This window comes from Bactrocera neohumeralis, chromosome 3 (genome assembly GCF_024586455.1).
Source record: "Bactrocera neohumeralis isolate Rockhampton chromosome 3, APGP_CSIRO_Bneo_wtdbg2-racon-allhic-juicebox.fasta_v2, whole genome shotgun sequence".
Lineage (NCBI taxonomy): Eukaryota > Metazoa > Arthropoda > Insecta > Diptera > Tephritidae > Bactrocera > Bactrocera neohumeralis.
In genome coordinates, this window is record NC_065920.1 from 58,594,654 (window position 1) to 58,619,435 (window position 24,782).

Sequence of the window (24,782 nt, forward strand, 5' to 3'; positions counted from 1 at the left end):
TATAAGAACTATTTAAGGCGGTTTCGTACTTTATAACTAAACAAAAATCAGTCGAACTTTAATTGTACATTGCCGTTTCCTCTTTTCCCCCGGCAGGTACTGTGTCGAAGACTTTCAGAGGTGGAGTGTTTTCATTCATTCGGACGACATAACTTAGCAGCCGTAGCCGCTGTTTCTTCAGTCGCTAAACTATGTCATTATCATCGTATATCTCGTACAGCTCATCGCTCCAACGACTGCGGTACAGTTGTCAATACGTAAAGAACCATAAATCTTCCACAGAACCCTTCTCTCGAAAATTCGTAACGCCAACTCATCAGATGTTGTCATCGTTCACGCCTCTGCACCATAGAGCAGGTGCTACTTGTAATAGGGTTTGTTTGGTCTTTGTTCATCGAGAGAGGATTTTACTTTTCAATTGCCTACTCAGCCGGAAGTAGCACTTGTTGGCAAGAATTATTCTGCGTTGGATTTCGAGGCTGACATTGCTGTTGGTGTTAATACTGGTTCCGAGATTGAAGAAATTAGCTACGATTTCGAAGTTAGGATTGTCAACAGTGACGAGAGAGCCAAGTCGCGAGTGCGACGACTGTTTATTTGATGACAGTAGATATTTCATCTTGCCTTCGTTCACTGCGAGACCCATATGCTTTGCTTCCTTGTCCAGTCTGGAGAAAGCAGAACTAACGGCGAGGATGTTGAGGCGGATGATATCAATATCATCGGCGTACGCCAGCAGCTGTACATCCTTACAGAAAATTATGCCTTCTCGGTTTAGTTCTGCAGCTGGAATTATTTTCTCCAGAAGAAAGTTGAAGAAGTCACACGAAAGAGAGTCGCCTTGTCTGAAACGTCGTTTGGTATCAAACGGCTCAGAGAGGTCCTTCCCGATCCATACGGAGCTTATGGTTTTGCTCAAGGTCAGTTTATTTTAGCCCTTCGCACAGTACGCTCGATAGAACTTTATGTACGATATAGAGGAGGCTTACCCCACGGTAGTTGGCGCAGATTGTGGGTCTCCCTTTTTGTAGATTGGGCAAAGCACACATAAATTTCTATCGTCCGGCCATATTCTACAATGAAGATGATGCAAGCTCCTTATCTTCGCCCCCGTATTTGAATAACACGGTCGGCAAACCATCAGCCCCGCCGCTTTGTTGTTCTTCAGACGGATAATTGTTATTCGATTGGGGAATCGGTTTCACTATCTCCTGGTGTTATACTCCCACTGCTATTCAGTAGGCACCAGAAGTGCTCCCTCCATAATTTTAATATGCTCTGGGTATCAATCACTTGATCACTTCTGAGGGTTCTACGAAAGTATGCTCCGGACTTGAAACCGTCTGTTAGTCGCCGGATCTTTTAGTAGAATTTTTGAGCGTTACCGCTTTTGGCCAACTCAAGCTCTCTCTTTTGTTTTGTCTGTATTAGGCTTATATCGATTAGGTGGTTATAGACCTCTGAGTTTAACTGAATACGTATATTTTTTGTTCAAGCGATGCGCTTAAGCTAATTGATGTTAGAAACATAATTATGCATAGTAAAATGAAGTTTACAAACATTTTTGTGACTGTGTGGCTTTGAATTTATAGTCAAAGGTGGACGTTTTTCTTTGAGAAATGGCCATTTGTCCAGGAACTAAATATTGCACAAAGCAAATTTAGAGCCATTTATATAAGACTGAAGCTCAACGAATGGTCGCAAAGCCAGGATTGACGCCTCGAAAGGTTATGCTTTTTTTCAATTCATTTTATTTAAAATTTGGGTAGTTTGTTCAAAAAGTCGAGTTCAGATTCAGTAAAATTTGTGAAATGATTTCATTAAAACTTGGATGGACGGAAACAAAGCTGCATTGATGATATTATTGAAAATCATATCATGTTAAGCGAACATTTAACGTCTACAGTATAAAACTCAGCTCATATAATTGCTTATATTAACATTTGGTATACTTAATTCCATTAATTTACTTAGAAAAGCTTTAAAACCATAGAAGCCAGAAAAACACTGCCTTATCTGCTACGAATATTAGATCAAATTTCACTACGAAAAAGATAAATATACGAAATGCTGCTTGCAAAGAGAATCGAAAAGTGCTATAATTAAAGATAGCGCATATAAAACCAAACACCTCAAAAGAATAATTGTGCAAATTTGTATTTTTTGGCAAAAAATTATTGTCAAAGTGTACTGGTATCGAACGTTCAATGCTCCAATAGGGTTTAAAATAGGAATTAATAGAATAAATAAATTTATTTTATTTTGGCAAAATAATTATCATAATAAAAAATATGTTACTTAAGTCGTTTAAAACATATTCATATTTCAATCCATTCGTTCCGAACACTCTCCAAGGCATTTGTGGTGCACTGCGTATACGTAACACGACATATCGCCTATACGAGTACAATATACATAGGTACACACACACAGAGCTATGCTTTGTATGATTGTACCCGTGTATAGTGGTATGAATTAGGTTATAAAATACTCGAATATATCCAGCTGAACACACACAAAGTACTAGCGCAAGAGTTGGTGTTACTCACAAATGAAAACGAAAATGCTTTTTTACAGGACAAAAAGGTCACCAGTTGCCTAATTCATCAGAGAGTACAGAAAACCAACTAAATGCGTGAAAATGTGCACAAGAACATGACAGCAAGAGCAAAAAATAATAAAACATGTAAAGTAAAAGACTAGAAAAACACGAAAAGTCCATAGTCATGCGTAAATTTTGATGAATGTGGCAGAAAATTAAGTGACATGCTGCCAACGAATATTTGTTTGAAATAAAATAATATACCTCTACAAGAATTTATATATATACATACACATGCGAATTTATATTTTCATCTGCTTTGTAGGTACACATAATCCATTTTGCATATAAGTATACATATGTGTAGGAATATATGTATGTATGTATGTAAACTGGTCTTATTTATAGGCATATGAGTTTTAATAGCAATATATGTGCTGATGTTTGTTAGTATTTGATCAATAATAATATTGATGGATGAGTTTATATGTGCATACATGTTTTCATATACGTTTGACACACTTTATTACAGCCAAGTCGGTTGGCGCATTTCTTTAGGAGGTCACAATTACAGTGGAATAAAAAGGTTTTGGCTGATCGTTCTATGTAGAAAATTGCAGGGGGATTCGGTGATATCTAAGATTTTTAATTAATATTTTTACAAAATTTTTCGAACACTTCTTTTAGTAAAATTTGAATAAAATTAAAAAATTATATATGGTATAGTCACCTTAAATGGAAAATGACGTATCATCAAAAAAAAAAAAAAAAAAAAAAAATCGAAAATCGCTGTCAGATATAATAACCAATTTATAACCATTTTATAACTAATATATAACCATTTTATAACCAATATATAACCATTTTATAACCAATATATAACAATTTTATAACTAATATATAACCATTTCATAACCAATATATAACCATTTTAAAACCGAAACTCAAATTTTCTTTGTATAGGAGTGGTTACTATTATATCGTTTTACCTCGCCTGTAAACTTGTGAGTGAAGTGAAGTGATGTTACTTTAATAATTATCATTGAGTATCCTTCCTTACTTACATATATGGCAGTAAAATTGAGTCATCAGAACTAAAAATATACGTTTTAAACGAAGAACTCTGAATAATATTTTCAATACTTTTTTCTTGCAAGGTGCAATAAAAGTTTCTTCCTTTACTCTACATGCGGCCACACGCCTATCATGCGCCTCAAAGCATACCTCCCATAGAGCAATTTTTGTGCGCCTAAACCTATACTTTTCTATATCCTTCAACATAAATTTGTCCCACATATGAGCCCAACAACAGCTCACCCGCTGTGCCACTAAACGGTTCAAATAACTGGTGCCATTAGACAGAAACATGCCTCACACAATTGTAATATTGTTTTTGCTTGTCCCAGAACTTTCGCTACATGCCGCGTGTACCATTTTATGACCTTTTGATTTACACGCACTGACATTTTATGTTGTAAAAATGTCACTGCTTTCTAAATAATTACAATTTTATTTTTGAAATACACTCGTCGTTACACAGTTTGACTTTCATTTCTGTTTTGCTTTTTTTTATGCATACTTTTATGCGCGCACGATAAGTCGGTGGAATGCGAACGAGAAATAAAAGACGCAGCGTTGTTGCTGGTTAGCAAGTGACGCACGAATGCGAAGATAGCTGGAAATAAAATATCGTTTGCTTTTTGTTTTGTTTTTGCAATGGAAATGCGAGAGCGAAAAAAGCATAATAAATAAATGAAAGTGTCAAAGGTTTAAGGCTCGCGGCTGTGTAGAGGCTGGCATTGCACGGTACGCGCTTTGTCATTTCACTTTTAGCCTAGTGACATGCCAGCTTTCGATTGTCAACATTTGACTTTTAGTGTCGCTTCGCTCCTTTCGCTTGATTGCGAAATTTTAGCTGCGTCGATGTACGCCTTAAATTCCATGTATATGGGTTGAGCGAATTTTACATTTAATTTTCACGATGTGTGTTGAGTTGGAAGAGATGAGATATGGGTTTAAGAAGCGGGTATGGTATGACTACAGTTGTGTATTTCTTAAGTATTTCATTGACAATTAATATTCTTAAGCACCACCACTTTAATACCTTTCACAAATACAAAGATTCCTTATAAGAACTTGATTCCGATCGTTCAATTTCTATGACAGCTTCATGCTATGGTGATCCGATCGGAACAATATTTTGTCAAATTAATAAGTTTTCCCTACAAGCACTTGATTCTTCAGTTTATAACCGATATTATTACCGATAGCTATGCTACGACAAAGAGCAGCTTCTTGGGGAGAAAAGGTGAAGGCCATAACCTACGGATTTCATGGAACTTCTATGAACCATTCACTTCTGACCGACTCTGACTATGCTTCGAATGACTTATTTGAATTTGGTTGAACCCTGGGCTGATGGCCAAGGTATTCTGCCACCTAAGCATGTATGACTGAGACTCTGCAGAACCTGTTAATGGGTAAATTTCATCTCACCGCATTCATACTTGTAGGAGTTCCAACTGGATACTATTCTAAAAATTTTGGAAGACGCAAACACTACCAAAACTATAAGGAGAATCTAGATAATTTCTCCTCCACAATCCTGCTCTCGTAGACTATAGTTTAAGTATCTCGGTAGTCATACCTTCTACAAACCATACAAATTGGCTGGAATTGATCTAGTATCAAAAAATTTGTGAAGGGTTCGAAGCGCTTTGTCCACTTATGGTAGTATCTTCACCCTCTCATAAAATGACATTTTAAAAGGCTGTGAGGAGGTAGCAGAAAAAGAGACATAGATACTACTCATCTATTTGAATGCAAGGAAATAATATAAAATAATCACAACTATCGGTGGAGGGATTCTCGGCGATGTCTCAGAAGTTGCACATATGAAACCTTGTGTATAGATGCACTTCAACAGTAAGACAACGTGGTGCTGATGGGACATTATAGAGTGAGACCAATTTAGTATCGATTGGTTTGCAATGAGCCTTCTAAAGACCTTGGTACAGCGTTTTCAGCTGCCTAAGTAGGTTCATACGTAACCTCATAACCTTTTAACAATATTCACTACTTCTAGATAGTCAGCAAAATAGGGACTTTAATACACATTGTCAGATTCCGTAGAATTATAGTAAAAATAATGAGGCTTATACCTAACTGATCGGTTCATCTTCTCTTGTTGCTTCTTTTGTAGTCTGACACAACCATATAAAATGCGATTCTTGAAAAAACAACACTAATTACCAGCAAAACATCATGGGTGTCGTTCGTTCGTTACTAGTCGAAATGCTGGTTAGAATCATCGAAAATTGGACTCAACGGAGGAACCATCTGAGATGTAGCCGCGGCTGAGATTTGCAAGTTAATCTTCAAAAAATAAATAGTAATAATTTTCGAATGATCATAAACATTTCTCATTAAATTTGAAGTATGTTTGTTTCTTTAAAAAAGTAGGGAACCTCGAAATGCATCACTCTTTATAACTGCATCCCCAAGATGATTCAAATGAGATCGTAAATTATTCAGTTACTTTACTCAAGAAAGAAGTAATGGTTTGAAAAAGAAAAAAACAGACACGCGAAACCTAAAGCTGACTCTGGTTTCGAAAATTTTCGACTTTTCAAGAAGAAGTTTTCTATTTATCCGAGAAATCTTTTAAGCCTAAGAATGAAGTACGAATTCTATCTCTCTTAAAATACCTTATTTAGCCATTAGGAAGTTATGAAACAGTCAACACAAAAATCATCCATAAAATGGGACGAAAGGGATGGATAGTTCCTTACACCTGATTTTCGCTATACTATATACAATGACCTATAAAATTAATTTATTTTATGTTTAATTTTTTTTGGGATACATGAAGAAACGAAGACGAGATACTACTGTGATCAAATAGAAAGGCAAATTTATTATTTATACTTCGCGTATTTTTCGAATTGGTAATTTTTTGTTTTTTTTTTTTTGTAATTTGTGAGTACTGTTAGTAACATCTATGTTCTATAAGTGAATTCTTCGATTTTTTACTATGTCTGAATTTATTGAACAAAGAAGTGCGATAATGAACCCTCATGCTGCATTGGTTATTCGTGATCATTTCGCATGATTTACTTTTGTATAACTTCTGAAAAAAGGAACAAAGGACAACGTTTTGACTCAATTGAGGATATAAAAGTTGAATCGAAGAAGGCTCGGATGGCCATCACGACGGAGGATTTTTCCAAGTGCTTTGATGACTGGAAAATTCGTTGATATAAGTCTATTGCAGCGGGATTGGATTACTTTGAAGGAGATGAAATGAACAAAATTCATCTTTTAATTTGATCACGTTAGCATGTATTGGAGATTACTTGTGCCTATAGTACTAGGCTTCGAGCGTGTTAGTTAGGTAAGTAGGAAGAAGTTCAATATAGGACGTGGAAAGCAGCATGTGAAAACATACTGGTTTTAGCTTGATGACCTAGGTTTTGATAGTCACATTAGCATTATTGTGGAGAGTGAATTTAGAGTTGTGTCCTAGTCCCACACTGTGGCGAGGCCCGCTAGCTTAAAGGTTTCTAATGATGTATGACTGTGTGATTATTTGTAAAATAAAATGTTTGGCTTTAGATCCCATGAATTGACCATACAGGAGTCACGCACTTAGCAAACTTTTACCTCTTATTTTTCTCTTCTCGTATCATTACTGTTTTTCTCTCATCAGTTTGTTTTATTTATTGCTTTATTTTACATTTCGTTTGAGCGCCACACGCGATGTACGTTGGGGAATGCCGGCAAATGACATACATGAAAAAGCATTTGAACATGCCATAAAATAATTCATATTAATTTCAACTGTCTCATATCATTTAATGTGTTTATGTGCTTTTTATATTGTTGTAATTGCTGCTTTGTCTACTGTGGTTCCACTTGTTGTTGTTGCAAATGTGCACAGCTAGCACAACAAAAAACACACGCAGGCACATAAACATTCGCATGCAGGCAAGGAATTTGTCAAAGGCACACAAGAACAAACAAACAAATTGCAACAACAAAAAGGCAGCGGAATGCGCAGGTGAATATTTGTTTGCCTTCCTGCGCCTATGATGATGCTTCCTGTTGCGAAAAAGGAAGCGCGTAGGGACGCGCATTTCAAATTACCTTTAATGTGTGTGTATACGTAATTATGAGTGTGTGTGTGTGTCTCTTATGCATGTGTGCGTGCTCGCGTTTTTGTCATTTCACCTTGTTTGTGCTGTCACAATGGCTCAGCGGTTTTGCTTACTTTCTTTTATTATTTTTTGTTTTTGTCAATACACACATATGCAAATGTGTGTATATGTGTTTGTGTGCGCCAAACAATTTGAAGTAAGAATTGACTTTTCATGTCCTTTGTTACTCACCTGGCATGTTGTGGGCCCACATTGCCCATGTCGTGCGCCGAGCTAGCGGTAATTTGCGTATCAGCGATGGCACCGGATTCCATGCCGAGCGGCTGCTTGCAGCTGCCTGTAAGTATGCAACGGTAGAAAGCAGAGAAAAGGTGGTTAATGGAAAGAAACAAAGTGTATGTGTGTTGGTTTTCTCTTTCTATTTTATTCTTATTCTTACAGTAATATTTACATATGCTGTTTGATAGCATTGTTTGCAGCTTACTTTTGTGCTCTTTTGTTGGTTTCTTCACTTTTTCGTGTCATTAAAAGACTGAAGAGTAAATAAAACGTTATAGCGCTTGAAAGTAGGCTATATAATTAAAATTTACTATAATTTGACAAGCTGAGCATACAATGGTGCTGTGATAAGGATTTTAGGTGGCTCTAAATTGGCTTATTTGATATTATAGAAATATATAACCGCTTCAAACGCTTCAAAATTAAACTGTAATCCAAATTAAAATTATAGGGAGTAGTGCACCCAAGAACTGACAAGGTGCACGCATCAGCTTCTTTGCAAGATATGGTCGAATGAAAGCATATCCGACGATTGGAATTTAATTGTGCTCTGACCAATCCAAAGATAGGGAGATCCGGAATAAGCTTTCTTAACATGGAATATAATATCTTATCGAGTGTGTAAAAGACTGAAGTCCACCGTCAACAAACTGATTGGATTTTTAAAGCCGCTTTCGACAGTTTATCAGTGTGGTTTATCCCCGAAAATCTAATACGGCTGTGTAGAAAAAAAATCTAAATCAACAACTGACCATTCCAAACGAACAGGAGCTGAAAATAATTGGAGCTGCAGAACTAAATAGAAAAGGTAAAATCTTCAAGAAGTGTGTACAGCTGCTGGCGTTTCTTTTTTTTTATAGTAGGAGGAAGCATCGAAAGCCGGAGTTCGGGACTTTAATCCGCTAAACCTAAGCTACTCCCACCTCAGATCTCTCCCACGGGACCACTGGACAAAGTATTACTTCATGGGAGAGAAGAAGACGTTTAAGTCTCCTCTATTGCACGGACTGACTGACGCCTAATCTGTTCTAAATGTCTCAATTTTGTCATAATTTGATTTGCCGCTTCGCTGACAGCATTCCACTTTACAGAGGACTCGCACATAAGTGCAGTAAAATTTTCAACCGAGAGACTACCTCCAAGAGTGGTTTTCAGCTTTTCCCTTATACTAGAAAACCGAGGGCAATATAAGAACAAGTGTTCAGAGTCTTCTATACACTCTGTACACGTCGGACAGTATTGACTAAAGTCATGGCGATATTTAAATAGGTAGCTTTTGAAGCAACCATGCCCACTGAGTATTTGGGTAAGGTGGAAATCCAGGTCTCCATGTTGTCTACCTATCCACAAATGTAAATGCTGGCGTATGCCGATAATATTGATAGCATTGCTCTTAACATCCGCGTAGTTAGTTCTGCTCTCTTCAGGCTGGATAAGAAAGCGAAGCATATCAGTCTGGTTGTGAATGAGGACAAGACGAAAAATCTCATGTCATCGCACAAATAGTCGTTGCATTCGCGATTTAGTTCATTCCTTACTGTTGATAGTCATAAATTTGAAGTCTTAGATAATTTCGTTTACTTTGGAACCAGCATCAACACCAGCAACAATATCAGTCTTGAAATCTAACATAGAGTCGCTCTTGCCAACAGGTGCTACTTTGGACAGGTTAGGAAATTGATTCGTCTCTCGACGAACAAAGACAAAATTCTATAAGTCTCTCATTATTTCCGTTCTGCTATATAGTGCGGAGGCATAGACAATTACATCATCTGATGATTCGACTTTAGGAATGTTCGAGAGAAATTTACCTCCACTTTCTTGGAGAGAAATTTCGTGTTGGATATACATATATCACACGAATAATCACACTTCTCAATATATGAGGTTAAGTTAGGTACAGCAGGTACTACTGTCAACAACACCTCATACTTACTCTTCAATGACGTATTAAGATATCGGCCAATTAATGAGCTCAACTCTTTTGTCTTATGAAAAACCACAGCATCAGATGTTAACGACAGTGGCAGATTATTTTATAGAGCAGATATCACTTGGTGAATCATTTCGCTTTCACTATTACTGACAGTTACTGCACAGGTCAGAACATTGGTAGGAGTAGGTCACTAAATAATCACAATAAGGACACGTGTTATGAATTGGTCATCAGAGTGTTCTAAACGTTCCAAATGTCACAAGTTTGACAGAGCGATATACACGATATATATGTTTCTTGTGTTTAACGTTTCCAATGAATTTAATAAAAAGAAGCATGACCATTCTTTAAATTGGATTTATAGTTAGCGATTGTAGTACACAGATATGAATTTTAGGTAATTAGTCCACTCTCGTCAGTTAAATTTGGGGTTGGATATATATCACACAAATAATCACGTTTCTCAATATATTAGGTTAAGTTAGGTAAAGCCAGTACTACTATCAGCAACACCTCACACTTACTCTTCAATGACGGATTAAGAAATCGATAAATTAATGAGCTCAACTCTTTTGTCTGATGAAAACTCACCTACTAAAACCTGCCGTATAAATATAGTCTCAGTAGCAAGTACCATTTTCACGATGAAAACTTACAAACAGCAAAACAAGGCCGCACTCACCGCATTTAGTGTAACGAGTTTAATGTTTCGAACGAAGATACCATTCCTTGTTTCCAATAAGGAATGTTGTTGATCCTTCTTATGGCAGTATATGACCAACTAATGTAATAAATGGTGTATAAAAGTATTCGTCCCATGTGATATCAATGAATATGCATACCGGTTTGAAATTCCTTCATTCAAAACAAATAACAATATTTTGCTGTTTTATTTTTACTCGGACAGGACGTCTGTAGTGTTTAAGTTTTTGGACGTAGAAGCTTAACTAACCATAAAATCTTTCGAATTCAGGTTTTAATTTTAAGTTCAGCGCACGAATACATGTTCTATATATTGTTATCGTTTTTACTGACTTCTGACACGGTTTATTGACTTGGCGAAACAGCACTTTCTTTTTTCTGAAATTCAGCCATTTTTGCCATAAATTTGACAACAAACTCTTGCGTTTTTCTACGCTTTCGATCGGGTTCATTGGATCATTTTTTTTACAATAACAGAAGTTGCTTCATTCAAAATGATACAATTCACAGACTAATGATCGGCCAGTTGTCAAATTCGTGCACGCACCTTTTGGAGATTGTAGCCTACTTAAAGTCAGGGTGGGGAGATTTCTATTGTCCTGTTACTGGTTTAAGAAATGGAAGCAGATTTACACAGAGAATATGTTTAAAAATACGCCAAGGATGACTAGTGCTATGCCGGTTTAGGTTGTCATCGAATAGTACATTTATTTATCAAAGATACTTTGGAAATACGGGTGAAGTGATAATACAGATCAAAATCTGCGTCAGTTTCGACTACTTTAACACAACATTCGTGGAAATAAACTGAGAGTTAATATATTACCCAAACGATTTAAAAGGACAAAATATTTGAGAATATCTGGTCATATTCGGTAGCTAAAATATTCGCAAATATCACACTGAAATTAAACCTCAAAATTCCATTTATTTTCATAGTTATAGTAGTGTTGTAGCAACTAGCCTGTGTATTTAGACGACTGCACTTAAGCTACAGGGTCCGGTCGCACACTGTAACCAATTAAAAAAGCCATAAATTCGGTTTGGAAAATTGTTTTTATCCATTTTAAAGTACAAAATGTGTTAAAGTAATCATAGATTAAGGACCAATTCACCCTTGCTCGATATGACCACCTTTTGCTTTAACTATGGCCTTGAGATGGTCAAAAAACGAATCGCAAGCTGCCCGAATGTGACTTGCCGGTATTTTGGCCTACTCACGGACAATGGCTTTCTTCAGCATCTCGAGACTGGTGTATTTTTTACTTCGGACCTTGCTCTCCAAAATGGCCCAGAGAGAATAATCCATTGGATTCGCATCTGGTGAATTCGAGAGCCATTGTGTGGTCGTAATGAAGTTCGGAACGTTGTTTTTCAGCCATTCTTGGTTCACTCGCGCTTTGTGAGACGGTGCTGAGTCTTGTTGAAACGTCCATGGTTTGCGACCGAAATGTTTGTTTGCCCACGGCTTCAAAGCAGCCTCCAGAATACTTTCCCGATAATATGTCGCATTTACTTTGACGCCAGGCTCGATGAAAACAATTGGAGAGCGCCCATCTGCGGTGACAGCGGCCCAAACCATTATTTGTGGCGGGTGCTGCCTCCTGGTGGCCAACCGATGACTTAGATTCTCGTATGAACGGTCGGTCAAGTAAACCCTATCGTTTTGAGAGTTTACGAATTGCTCAATTGGAAAAATTTTTCGTCAGAAAACACAATGTTCGGAATTTGACCGCTTTCGGCCAAGCGAAGCAACTGCTTCGCTCTCTCAAGTCTTACTTGTTGCTGCTTCGGTGTGAGATCATGGGTCTTTTGGAACTTGTAAGGCTTGACCTTGAGCTCATTTTTCAATTTGCGTCGGATGCTGCGGTCGGATATTTTCAGTTCTTTAGCCATTTGATTGGCACTTCGTCGTGGATTTCGCTCAAGTCGCTTCTTCACTTTCCGAACCATCTCACGTGACGTTGCAGTCTTTTGATGACCATCTCCATGGCGTTTTGCGATGCTACCAGTATCATTGTAACGAGTGATGGTGTGATAAACAAAAACTTTATTTACATTAAGGTGTTTGAGCTCACGAACAATTGCTGACTGTGATTTTCCAGCTAAATATAAAGCAATCACACTATTACGTTTGAATTCCATCGCTGATCACTTTTTTTGCGTTCACTTTTGGCAAAACGCTTTTGTACACTTGTGAACAATACTCCGAACTGTCATTCAGCAAATTTATAAACAGCTGATTCCAGTGCGACAGCTGCGCGATCGGTCTGAAGTTGGTTACACTTCGAGTGCCGGACCCTGTAGGGGCCTTTTTCTCTTAAATAACTCGTCGCGATATCTCAAGTTCCAGTCAGCAGATTTACTTCAAATTTGGCTCTATCTAATATATCTAATATATAGCTTAAAGTATCTTTTATTTAATAATGAATTAGAAATTAGAGAAAGATAAAAATTTAGTGAGAAAATTGAAAAAAAATTAAAAGTTGTGTCGAGTTTGGTTGGGTCATGCGATAATGGCATTTATTATAGTAAACATTAATTTACCTATACTTCAAATTGCCCTAAGCGCAGGTATCCTGATGACGAGTACGTAGATTTTATTCTACTTCAAGGATGCATATCTCTGTGATTTTTTTTTTTTTTTTGTTTTTGTTGCTGATATTTTGTTTGTGTTCTTGAATCATTAACAAGATCAAAAGGGGTAGTTAAAGAATCCATTTGCCGAAAACGGTCGATATTCGAGTTTCTAGACGGAATTATCCTCTTACTGAAACTTGAGAACCCCCACACCAGGTTTATTATACGTTTCAGCACTAGTATGAAAATGCAACAATTAAAATCACAAAAGTTGACATTTATTTAAATCATGGAAGCAAATTCAGTGCAATGAGAATAAAAGTACAAACAACTTGGCAACTCTTCATCATACTGTATATCATACTGTGAAGATCAATTAGTGGGGCTTGTCAGCCAGAGGCAGACCTAATACTAACAAAAACTATTTGTGAGTTGCTTGCATGTAAACACACCGATTAGGGAGTGGATCTAAGTGAACATGAGCGTAAAATTGCATTTTAAAATTTTGCTAAATACCAAACATAACTTTGGCTAAACTATTTAAGCTCAACAAGCATTTTTAACTTGAAAACAAAAACCAAAAAAAATGTTAAACGTCGAATAATGGCTACAGTGAGATAAATATTTATTGCATTTTAGTAATTGTAAAGGGATTAATAAAGGTTTTTGTTACAACTCATAGTTAGTTGGCTGTTGACTTGCTAAATGGTTAGTTTTTATGCAGCTTTCTAAATTTAATTTTTAAAATTTACAAATGCAGTATTTGATTTCACACGTAAATTTGTGCTGTGAAAAAGTAGCTTCGCAACAAAAAAAGTGCAAAATTCATAAAAAGTAAAAAGGTCATGGAAAAAGTAGCTGTATTAGACGCGGCATTTGAATGTGCACTGAACTATGAACTAACAATTCGCATTAATTTCGAAAACAACAAACAGTTAAACCATATACATTTTTTGTTTGGATTATAGTTCAAACTAAAAAAAGGTTTTTTTTTTTTTGTGGAAAAATGATAAATATGAACACAGCAAAGCTTTGTTGCTGACAATGCGCGCACTCAAAAGTGAAATGCAATTCGATATTTTTTAGAAATTATATTTAGTATTTATTATGAAACCAAATAAAATATAAAGCAAGTAAGGAAATGCTAACTTCGGGTATTACCGAACATTTCATACTCTTGCAATTTCCAAGGATCAAAGGCGAGAAAATGCCCTAAGGTGTAAAACGTGAACCAGAAGATCGGAATCCAAGTAATTTCATATATAGCAATGGTTGTCAAAAAAGTCTTGCAGTATTTTCGCTAGTTGTCGCTGAAAGCGCGTAGTTCTAGTTTTATTCGTCGCATCGGGTCATGCTATACCTTTTTGGAAAGCTCATTTCACGCGCTAACATGTGTTTGATTGATTGTCGTTTCTTTTAAGTCGTTCGTGAGTTATAGCGTCGCAAGCATGGAGCAAAATAAAGAGAAAATATTTTACAGTACTACGATAAAGGCAAAAATGCATCTCAATCCGCCAATAAAATTTGTGCAGTTTATGGACCCGATACAGTTTCCATTTCCATCGCACAATGATGGTTTCGACGTTTTCGTTCTGCTGTAGAGGTGGTCGAAGATGCGCCACGCTCCGGAAGGCCTGTCGTCGAAAATTGCGATAAAATCGCTGAATTGGCCGAAAGAGACCAGCATAGTAGCAGCCGTAGCATCGGTCAAGAGCTGGGCATGAGTCATCAAAAATTCATTTCAATTTCAATAAAAAAAAAAATTCAATAAAAATATCGCAAGACTTTTTTGACCACCCATTATATATTATATAATCTATATAACTTCATAGTCAGCATAAGGTTTGTTAGAAAAACGAAAATCATTATATGTAGTAAAGGGAGTTGGGATAGTACCGACCCGATGTTATCTATTTTTGTCAATACCACATACTATTACCATGACATATACCAAAAAATATGTTCCCGTGGTTTTACAAAGTACCTCGCATGCATTCACTAATCATGTGGAGTAAGTCAGCCGGGTGTTCGAAAATTGTGATATTAGTTATGTGGGGCCTAGAAAAATTTTCGCCCGATTCTATTCATGTTAGGTATAAAGACATAAAAGAGAAAGGGAAGAGTTATTACAGGAAGTTCGAAAATCTTTATATTGGGTATTTGGTGACTAAGGGAAGTATTGTATTATTTTGAACATTATAACTAATATCAAAAAAGAACTTTTTCAAAAAGAACTAAAAATACAATAAAACTATGTGGGGTCCACATATTCGGTTATCCAAACGGCCTGACTTTTTTTGGTTCGATTTGGGCAATTTTTAGTCATAAGCTTACTTACTTCAAAGTCGCTATTTATGCAAAATTTAATCTCATCCATTTTCACAACGTCGGTAGAACTAATACCTTCAAAAATACAAAAAGCCCTTGATTTCGATAGCTCAGTTTGTGTGGGACCTATATGAAATAGAATAGAAATTCTTCAAAGAAGCTGCTTTGAACAATAAGCGAAGCTAAATTTTGTGCAGATACCCTGTCAAATAAAAAAAAGTTCCGTCCAATCGTTTATTTTGTATGGCAAGTTATATGCTATAACAGTTCGATATCGGCGGTGTCGACAAATGAGTAGTTACTTAGACAGAAAAGGACATATTCAAAATTTCAAATCAATATCTCAAGAACTATTTCTCGTTTGTACAGACGGAATTTGTAGAATATAATATTCAGGGGCGGAGTCAGAGTAGAATTTTTGGCGGGGTGCTATATAATTTTGTACTTGATTTGCGAAATGTGTAACTGAAGACTATAATTTTATTTTTGACACATATTTCAACATTTATTTTACAGCATAAAATCAATACGGTGTTTGCTCATTTTACTAAATTTTTCTACTACTCCTTCTGGTTCCACAGTAATGTCGTAGTTTATGTTGAGAAGGCCATTCAATCTTTTCTGGAGCAGCGTTGCTCTAAGCTAAGTCTTGATTCGGCGCAAAGAAGAAGAGGATCGTTCAGCGCTAGCATTTGTGGCTGGCAAAGTGCAAAGTACGAGAAGAAGAGTATGAATCGTCGGATATATATTCTTATCGCAAATACTGAGTGTATTTAAAGCAGAAAGCACTTGCATTCTCGTAGTAATTTGCATCCTCCATTGTTGTTGTCAAAGCGTCACTTCTGCTTTGAGCTTCGATTTTTGCAGTTCTTTGCTTCCTGGCAAGATTTTCCCAAAACATCTGACTAGGTATTCAATGAGTACAGTTATATCTTTTTCTTCTAAGTATAGATTAAATTTTGGTAACAGCTGGCTCAAAATGAAACTTTCAAGAAGTTCATCGGAAAACCGGTTTTTAAATCTTTCATGATCGTGTCAATGAGTGGATGTAAGTATGTATTTGAACAAATTTCATTAAAGTGATGATTAGCATGCATTCTTCGTGTGTTCTGTGTTGCAACAAATGTTGCTATGACGTTTGATGCTTTCGAAAGGCCGATAGATTCGTTCTGCAGAATTACACTAAGTGGCTGCGTCAGTGACAAAATATCACTGAGACAGCAAATTCCAACAATAAACTCGAAGTTGCACAATTCGACGCTTTTACTGCATCCATTCGCTTATATTTGTCAGTGCTTGAACGATTTCAGGAAGGGCGACTGTGAATTAAAGAACGGTGTTATGTCTTTGTACCCACCTTGTCTCACAAAGCTGCAAAATTTTTTTGCCAAAGAATTGAATTCGCGGAGTGTCATTTATGATGGAAAAGCGGTAACTTATATTATATGCTATTTTCGGTAATATTATTATCGAATGTTTAATTGTTGATTTTCTTATGAATTTTTTGGCTCACTGGATGTATAACTTTTAACTTTTGGAGGGTTCGCTGATAATATTGGGCATCTTCTTCTTTATTGGCGTAGACAAAGCAGTTATAGCCCATCATCATATCATATCATATCGGACATATTGATGGATATATACGGTATAAAGCCAGCAAAAACTTTGTAATTTTTGTATAAGGCATTTAAGAGCTCAGGGTCATAGTGACCCGATTTTATCCAGTTTAGCTTATATGGCATATTATCATGAGGAAAAGGTCTTCTCTGACTTTTATTAGAATACCTTATATAGTGACCACTATATAGTGTACGATATAAATCCAACCAGAAATTTGAAAATAACTATTTATAGCTGGTATGCGGGGGCTAAGAAGGTGTTGGTTTTAATTTTATAACACACAGATTGACCGATATTTTCGCAATAACGTCTTGTGCAGGCATTGTGGTTCAGACACACGTGCGGACTGAATAGTTGCGGTGCGTCTGCCACAATTTTAGAGTGAGTGTAATATGCCTCAATGCCGCTATTTCTATAAAGTTTTATTTCGCTAACTTTATTCCTGCTTAAGTTATATACTGTGAAGTAAAAATTCATATGATTTTTTTACGATTTTCCAAATTTTCGTTGTTTGAAACAAGGATATCAAAGTAATAATTATTACGCACCTAAAGTGGCTAAAATTGGTTGGGTCGTACCTGAGATATGAGATTTATCATAAATTATATATACAATTAAATTATTATCATATTATGGGCCTACGCCCCCACTCTTTAAAATTTTTAAAAACATTTAGCTCAATAAAACTCTCCTTCTCTGTCTCAACATGTTACAAAGGTATAAAATGAAAAATATTTTTCAGTTTTTTTGTTTTGCTAAAAACTCTACTCCAAATTCATATAACGATTTCATTTTTATATAAATATTTTCCGGTCTTTTTTTCCAATCGCACATACAATGCGCATATTACTCTTCACTCGCAGTATTTTCTATTTTGCTCTTACCGTTATTATCTCCGTTTTTTCGCAATAACATTTCAATGCATTTTCATTGCTAAAAGCAATTTGATGAATTGCCATTCTGAGTGCAGCGCAAAAAATGTACACAAATAAAAAATATGTTTTTTATATACACGATATAAAAACTAACAATTTAGTGAATTATAAAGTTCAAATCGCATAGTTGCACTTGAACAGCGCTTTTCATTCGAAGCCTTTCCATTTTTGTATTGCTTCATTGCAGCGGCTTACAATAAATGCTCTGCCATTGAATGACTATTCAACAATTTCAAGTCCTTGAATTATATGGATTATTTGGAAAAAATTGTAATTGATAGCAAATTGAAGTTGCTGGATTAGGTAACTAAACAGTGTACAATATTAGAAATTGATGTGGCTTAATGAAAAAAAAAAACATATACATTTTTATATAAGCTTTCGACATCAACGTGAGCACATTTTCGATTGATTGATTTCGAAAATAATGTATGTTTATATTTTATCAGTGAATAAGTGGAAAATGTTTGAATACATTGTAACAAAAAAGTACCCGGAAATTGTAAATAAATATTTTGTCGCCTTCGAAGTAATCACAACCAGATATAATGCACTTATGGCAACGATTTTTCCAGTCTTCGAAACACTCTTCACAAGTTCTTTTTGGGATGGCATTCAGCTAATTTAGCTCCTTTCGCGAATTTTGTTTGAAACAAACTCTTCGATAGAATAAAAACGGGTTTCACGGAGCAGCGATTTCAGTTTGGAAAACAAGAAAAAATCACACGGCGCCAATTCTGGTGAACACGGTGGTTCGTCGAAGGTATTCATTGTTTTTTTGGCTCGTGACTGGATGCGGTCGTGCATTATCGTCATGTAAAATCCATGAATTTTTTTTCACAATTCTGGCCGTTTTCGACGGATGATCTCACGCAAACGTCTCAATACGGCCACATAGAACTTCTAATTGACAGTCTGTCACTTCAGAACAAATTCATGAAGCACCACACCACGAATATTTGCTTTGGTGTGATTTTTTTTTTTTTGCTTTCGGCTCACTTTTTTCCCTCGTTTCCGATTGTTAGCTTGTCTCCGTGTCAAACTCAAAACCCCATGACTAATCGGCAGTTATAATGCTTTACATGAATGTGGAATCAGAATTTGCTCGATCAAGCATGTCCAAAGGAACTTGTTTAAGGTATTATTTTCAAAAAAAAAATCAGCTTTATCGGGACGAGTCGAGAACGTGTGTCATACCCAAAATATCCACCAAGATCATTCGAACGGACTTGGGGGAGATGTCGAGTGCTCTTGCCCTCTCTCTAACACTTAGCTGACGAGTCATCCAAAGTGAACATAATTTGGAGATTCTAGCGATGATTTGGATCATAATTTATGCTCAAATCGTGAAGATACCTTGTGAAATAAAAAGTTGTCCATACAGGGACTGAACTTTGATCGTTCAGGTTGTATGGCAGCTTTATTATATGGTTGATGGGATTAGCAGGAAATCGAATATTATGAGCTCAGTTTCTTCATAAAACTTTGAGCCACCATCGTAAACTTCAAAATCATAAGAGAATCTGCCAAAATGTTCACTGTATGTAGAGTTAAACAAAACTCTTTTCTTCTCCAGCAGGGAAGATAAAAATATGGTACCGAAATCGAATCAATGGCGAAATCTGTGTGTTCACCGATGAACCAAAGAGTTACATGAGCAGCCCTCTTCTACAGCAATCCATACATAAAAGGCAACATTAAACTTAATGACTTCAGTCTTTCTTGCCTAAATTGTTAAAAAAATCGAAGGCCCCAAGTGGATTTTTGTTCTTACCCGTAAGTCCATTAACTTTTTACTGGACAGCGGTAGTATAGTCTATAAAGAAGTCTCACTGCGTTAGCTTGTGTAAAAAGGCAATAATCAGACTTTCAGTAAAAAAAAAACTCGATGAAGATCGTCTCGGTAACCAGTCTTTTAACGGTTGCTTGAAGCAATTCTGAAGGAACGCCTTAAGTCTGGGAATACTAGCAGCACAGGAATACCTCAAACTTTTTTTGAAGTACATAGTTTTGAGGGCATACATATATACTAAAAATGTTATACTTTTGGAAACGATTTTGTATAAGAAGGTCATCACAGGGCATCTAACTCTAAGAATCTATCTTCAGAAACTTGACAATGTGAAATCTGCAGAAGGCAGAGAATACGCGGGGCACGATGTGGCATTAGAATTCTGTCTCAGGGGATGCCCAGCGCTCAGTCGGTTGAAACGAGATATATTTCACGGCTCCCAATGTTCCAACTTAGCAGATATTGGACAGTCAAGTTGAAAAATCAGATATCTTGTTAAGTTCACTCAGTTGCTGAACAAGGCTGGATACAATTTGGGTCTAATAATGGCCTAATTACTGCCGCCTGTAGTCTAGCGCTATTATGCCGTCCTTTTCAAGTAAAATTGAAAGCATATAGGAATTATTAGACTATCTGTTTTAATATCCATAGTGAGTATTTCGCTGCTAGCAATAATTGATTCCATGATTTCACATTCTAACAGAAGAGGCTCGGTTCAAAACATGGTAAGCACTCTCATAAGCTCTCGGCTTTGGCGTTGGCTTACTAAGAGAGTTCAAAATATACAAATTCGGGGATTTCGTTCTCTTCATACAGAAAATATATGTATCTTGCGCGCTTAAATAATTGTTATGATTTGCATTGCAAAACGAAGCATAAATTATGTCCCGTATTACCACTCTTTATCATAATTGACGGCACCATTTAAGGAGCTTTAACAAAGTTGCTCAAGAAAGAAATCAACTTTGCACAACTGAGACCACACGCGGGGCAAACAACATGAAGGCCAAGCGGAGTATACAGCATACTCCATCATACTGACTGATTAACTGGCCGACAAACGCATTGATTGACTAAAGTTATTGCTTTTATTGATTGACTACAGTTACAACAACAACCAACGGAGTGACTTAAATGGCCTGATTGGTTGGGCTAGTGATGACCAAAAACAACTGAATTACTTAGTCCATACACACAACGGGCTAACGAGTGACACACACGAGTGTCAGGGTGGCCGACTGATTGGTTGACTGACTGACTGACTGCAGGCAGGACCGACCGAGTGGCACGCTAGTGATGGTTACAGCGATGGATTGACTGTTTGACTGCCACGATTTACTGCCGCTACGCCTAAACGGACTGATTAAATGCCTTTTGGAGATATTCAAGTGAACTTGCAGGAATTATGGGTGTGTATATGTGTGTCACAGAGTTTGACCGAAATTCGAAAGCTGGCCCAGAAAGCGAACGCTGACGTTTGGATAAACTAAAGCGTTCTTAACTCGCAGACGCATCATCATATGGAGGCCACGAAATCCTTCACAAACAACTTTAAGGCTCTGGCAATGGACAAAGTCTCACAAGCAACAACAACAAAGCGTTAACGTTCTGCAGACAATTGTTGTATGTGAATAACAGCAGTCGTAACTTGGCAGCGGTGATACCCTACAGCCTCACATACTCACACACATACAAACTTGCAGCGGGCCACAGAAGATTTAGACCTTTTGCGCTCATGTTTATTAATGAACGCGTTTCGAACCGAAAGGATGTTAGTCGGCTGGACTACTGTTGCTGACACATTGGCTAAATTTGCGGCTGCTACCAACAGTGTGTGTATTTATATTGGCCACCTCTCCGCATTATCAACACTAGCAGCAACATCATCTTGGTCAAAGTCATTTGATATTCTATTTGGTAGCATCGAAACCAAGTGCGCGTTGTATGGCTTGTGCTACAACTAAGTATCATTGTCATTGTTGTTGCTTTCCGCAGCTACTATAAATGCCGCTGTCGGCTTTATTATGAATGCTTGCTGCTGTTGCGGCAATTGGCTGCGGTCGAGTGGCTGCGCTGCCACAAACGCAGATAGACTTTCGGAAGCATACACATTCCCATTTATATATACACACACACACACACATATATTTGCTGGCACACACACATATATGTGTACACAAAACATGCATTTATTCATCAATTTACTCGTGGCAGCTACTCAGTGGCTCTCATTGCTGCCGCACATTGTTCAATAGCCGCCAATCGCCTCTGCGGCCGTTCACTGGTGCGCGTCCACCATGTGGCCAGGAAGTTGCTAATGGTTGTGAGTTGATGAGTTGGCGGTCGTTTAGTTGCGACTGATTGATTTGTTCGCTAATTTATTATGAGAATATTAAATGAAGGAGTTTATAAGGTGGCTGAGTTTAAGTAAGCAAATATTGTTGATTGTTCTTTTCTTCGCCCTGTTGGTGTGACTCATTTATAGGTTGAAAAAAGTGCGGAAGTAAATTTCGTGTGAATATTTGAGGGTAAATTTTTTGTATTGCTTTGACTTCTTCAACCATAAAATAGGGGACTTTGTTCAGATGTCTGAAGTTTAACCCCACAGCATTATACCTGATCGATTTTAAGTAATATGATCTTTGAATTATTCGCGCCCTCTTCATCTGCAAATTGGAGGAAGTAGTTTCTTTCCAGCTTGAGAAAAAGTGTTCACAGAACAATTATCTCATTAGTAGGTACTAAATCAAGCTCAACGAGTTTACAAAATTTGTCGCCTGTTTTTTTAAGAAATCTGTAAATATGTATCGCTAATAGAAAAGCAATTGTATTCCATCAGGACAACGCTAGGCCACACACATTGCTGGAAGCTCCAAGAGCTTTTTTCGAAGGTTCTCATACATACAACTTATATAGGACCTGTGCGTGCCTATGGTGCATTATTTTAAAGGTTGAAAATTCGCTTCAAGGGAAGATTGTCAAAATCGACTAACGATTATGTTTAGGAAGCTTTATGCTTGGGTAGTCCGGAGCAGAAACATTCCGAAAACCCTCATTAGCTCAACTGCATCGTGTGACCTTCACCTGGTGGTTTCTTCTCTGCGCTCATAAATATGAGGGATAATTAGGTGGGATCAAGTCGATGATGGAAAGAAGCAATGTTTACGAGCTTGTTTACGAGTCAGGTGCTCTCCTTAAAATCTAGTTTCAGGCTACACGACTACTGCAATGTCTTTGAGACGGAAGTGACTACCAGAGAATGCAGTCGATATACTGCTCCGAAACGTAGCGATTTTTAGAAAGGCGTGCATTCACTTCGAAACTAGCTTTGAGGTCGCTGACAAGTGTTTGTTCAACTGGAGTCCCCTGAATTACTTCCTAGTGCCATTGCCGCAATTGTAGTTCTGACTGGACACTAACCAATAGAGTCAAACGAAGTGCGACTTTTCCTATGCAAATTGATAAAGTTGTACTACGCACTTTCTCCTCCTCTATTGCAAAACTTTTGCCAGAATGAGGTTGAAATATCTCGCTAGGCATACCTTCGGTTAAACTTAGTGATCCATGTGTAGAAATTTTGGAATCACAAAGGTTCAGCCAGGAGGTCTTTTCATGTTGTTGCTCAGCCCAATTCACGAACAAACGACGATTCTGGTGGTCAAGCGGCTTCAGTTCTTGCATCAGTTTGATCTTGTAAGAATGTGAGCTTAGATCTTTTCGCAAAATTCGCCACAACGACGTCACAGAGATGCCCAACGCTTGGGAACGATATGTGAGAGACTGAGTTGGGTCTTTCTCAATTGATGCACTTGCGGCAGCAATATTCTCGGCACTACGGGCACTTCTTTATCTCACTGCATGGAAGCATTTTGTACTGTGCTGTGGATTTTTCCACTAGACGCTCAATTGTTGATCTAACAGGGCGATTATGACGACCATAATTTGGACGTAGCACTCTTATAGTTGAGGCCACTGACTCCGAATTTCGGTAGTAAATTTTAATGACTTCGACTCGTTGTTGGCTCGTATATCTTTCCATGCTGAAATGGCAAACCTTACTGAAGAGAAATGTCAAAAAGCCGAGAAAAATATTGCGTCGTTAGCTATTTATATCGGTCTACTTTTGTAGCGGCCCTATTGAAAAAAAACCTCTATGAATTGTGAAGCTTGGTTTAGAACCAAGGGGAAAAGCTTCAAATTTTACCAGTCATTCTACGACTGTTATGTGAGTGGCGGTTTCTTTCTAGCTTTGGGTTGCTAAAACCGAAAATGATAGAAAAATTTCGTAACACATGGCACTTTTTGAGTTATAGTCAGGGATGAAAAGAGCTGGACGTCATGGAAATTTTTTGAACTCAAATTTGTAATCAAATTTGAAATATCCCACAGACTTTTCAGCTCATCAGTTGCAAATTTTTCCCTCAGATTCGCTGAGTAGTGTTATCAACTTAAATTAGCCCTATTGCCAGTGCCATAAATTTAAAAGAAGGCACAAATGCAATTAAAATCAAAATGCTTTAGGGCCCATTAAATGACCTATAAAAATCAAAAATCAGTCTCTAAAATTTGTTCTCTCTAAATCGAAAATTCTCCCCCGACCAAAGGCAACAACATTTTTCAATACCAACTGTTGCTGGTTGACTGCCTTGTTGTCGATTGTTGTTGTTGCATGCATAAAGCCAATGAGCCGTGCAACATGCTGGCGCTTTATATTATGCAGCAGTAACAACAACAATTACAAACATAATAACAACAAAAATAAGTAACAACAGTGGCGCTAATAAACGAAATGTGAAAGAAGCGCGCTGAAAGCAATAACAAACAACAATGGACAGCAACAACAACATCCACTAGCATTGCTAAGTATTTAAATAGCAGCGTCAACAACAAATACCATAGCAAATTGCGGCGG

At 37.1% G+C, this 24,782-nt stretch overlaps 1 protein-coding gene across 2 annotated transcripts in view; it reads right to left on the reverse strand.

Moving 5' to 3' along the window:
- The window catches only part of LOC126754075 (discoidin domain-containing receptor 2), a 600,425-nt gene that overhangs the window by 414,229 nt on the left and 161,414 nt on the right, over positions 1-24,782 (reverse strand). For both annotated transcript variants that reach the window (XM_050465959.1, XM_050465958.1), the window contains exon 5: positions 7,930-8,035. In XM_050465959.1, the coding sequence (XP_050321916.1) occupies positions 7,930-8,035 (106 nt within the window). The remainder of the gene's footprint in view (positions 1-7,929; positions 8,036-24,782) is intronic.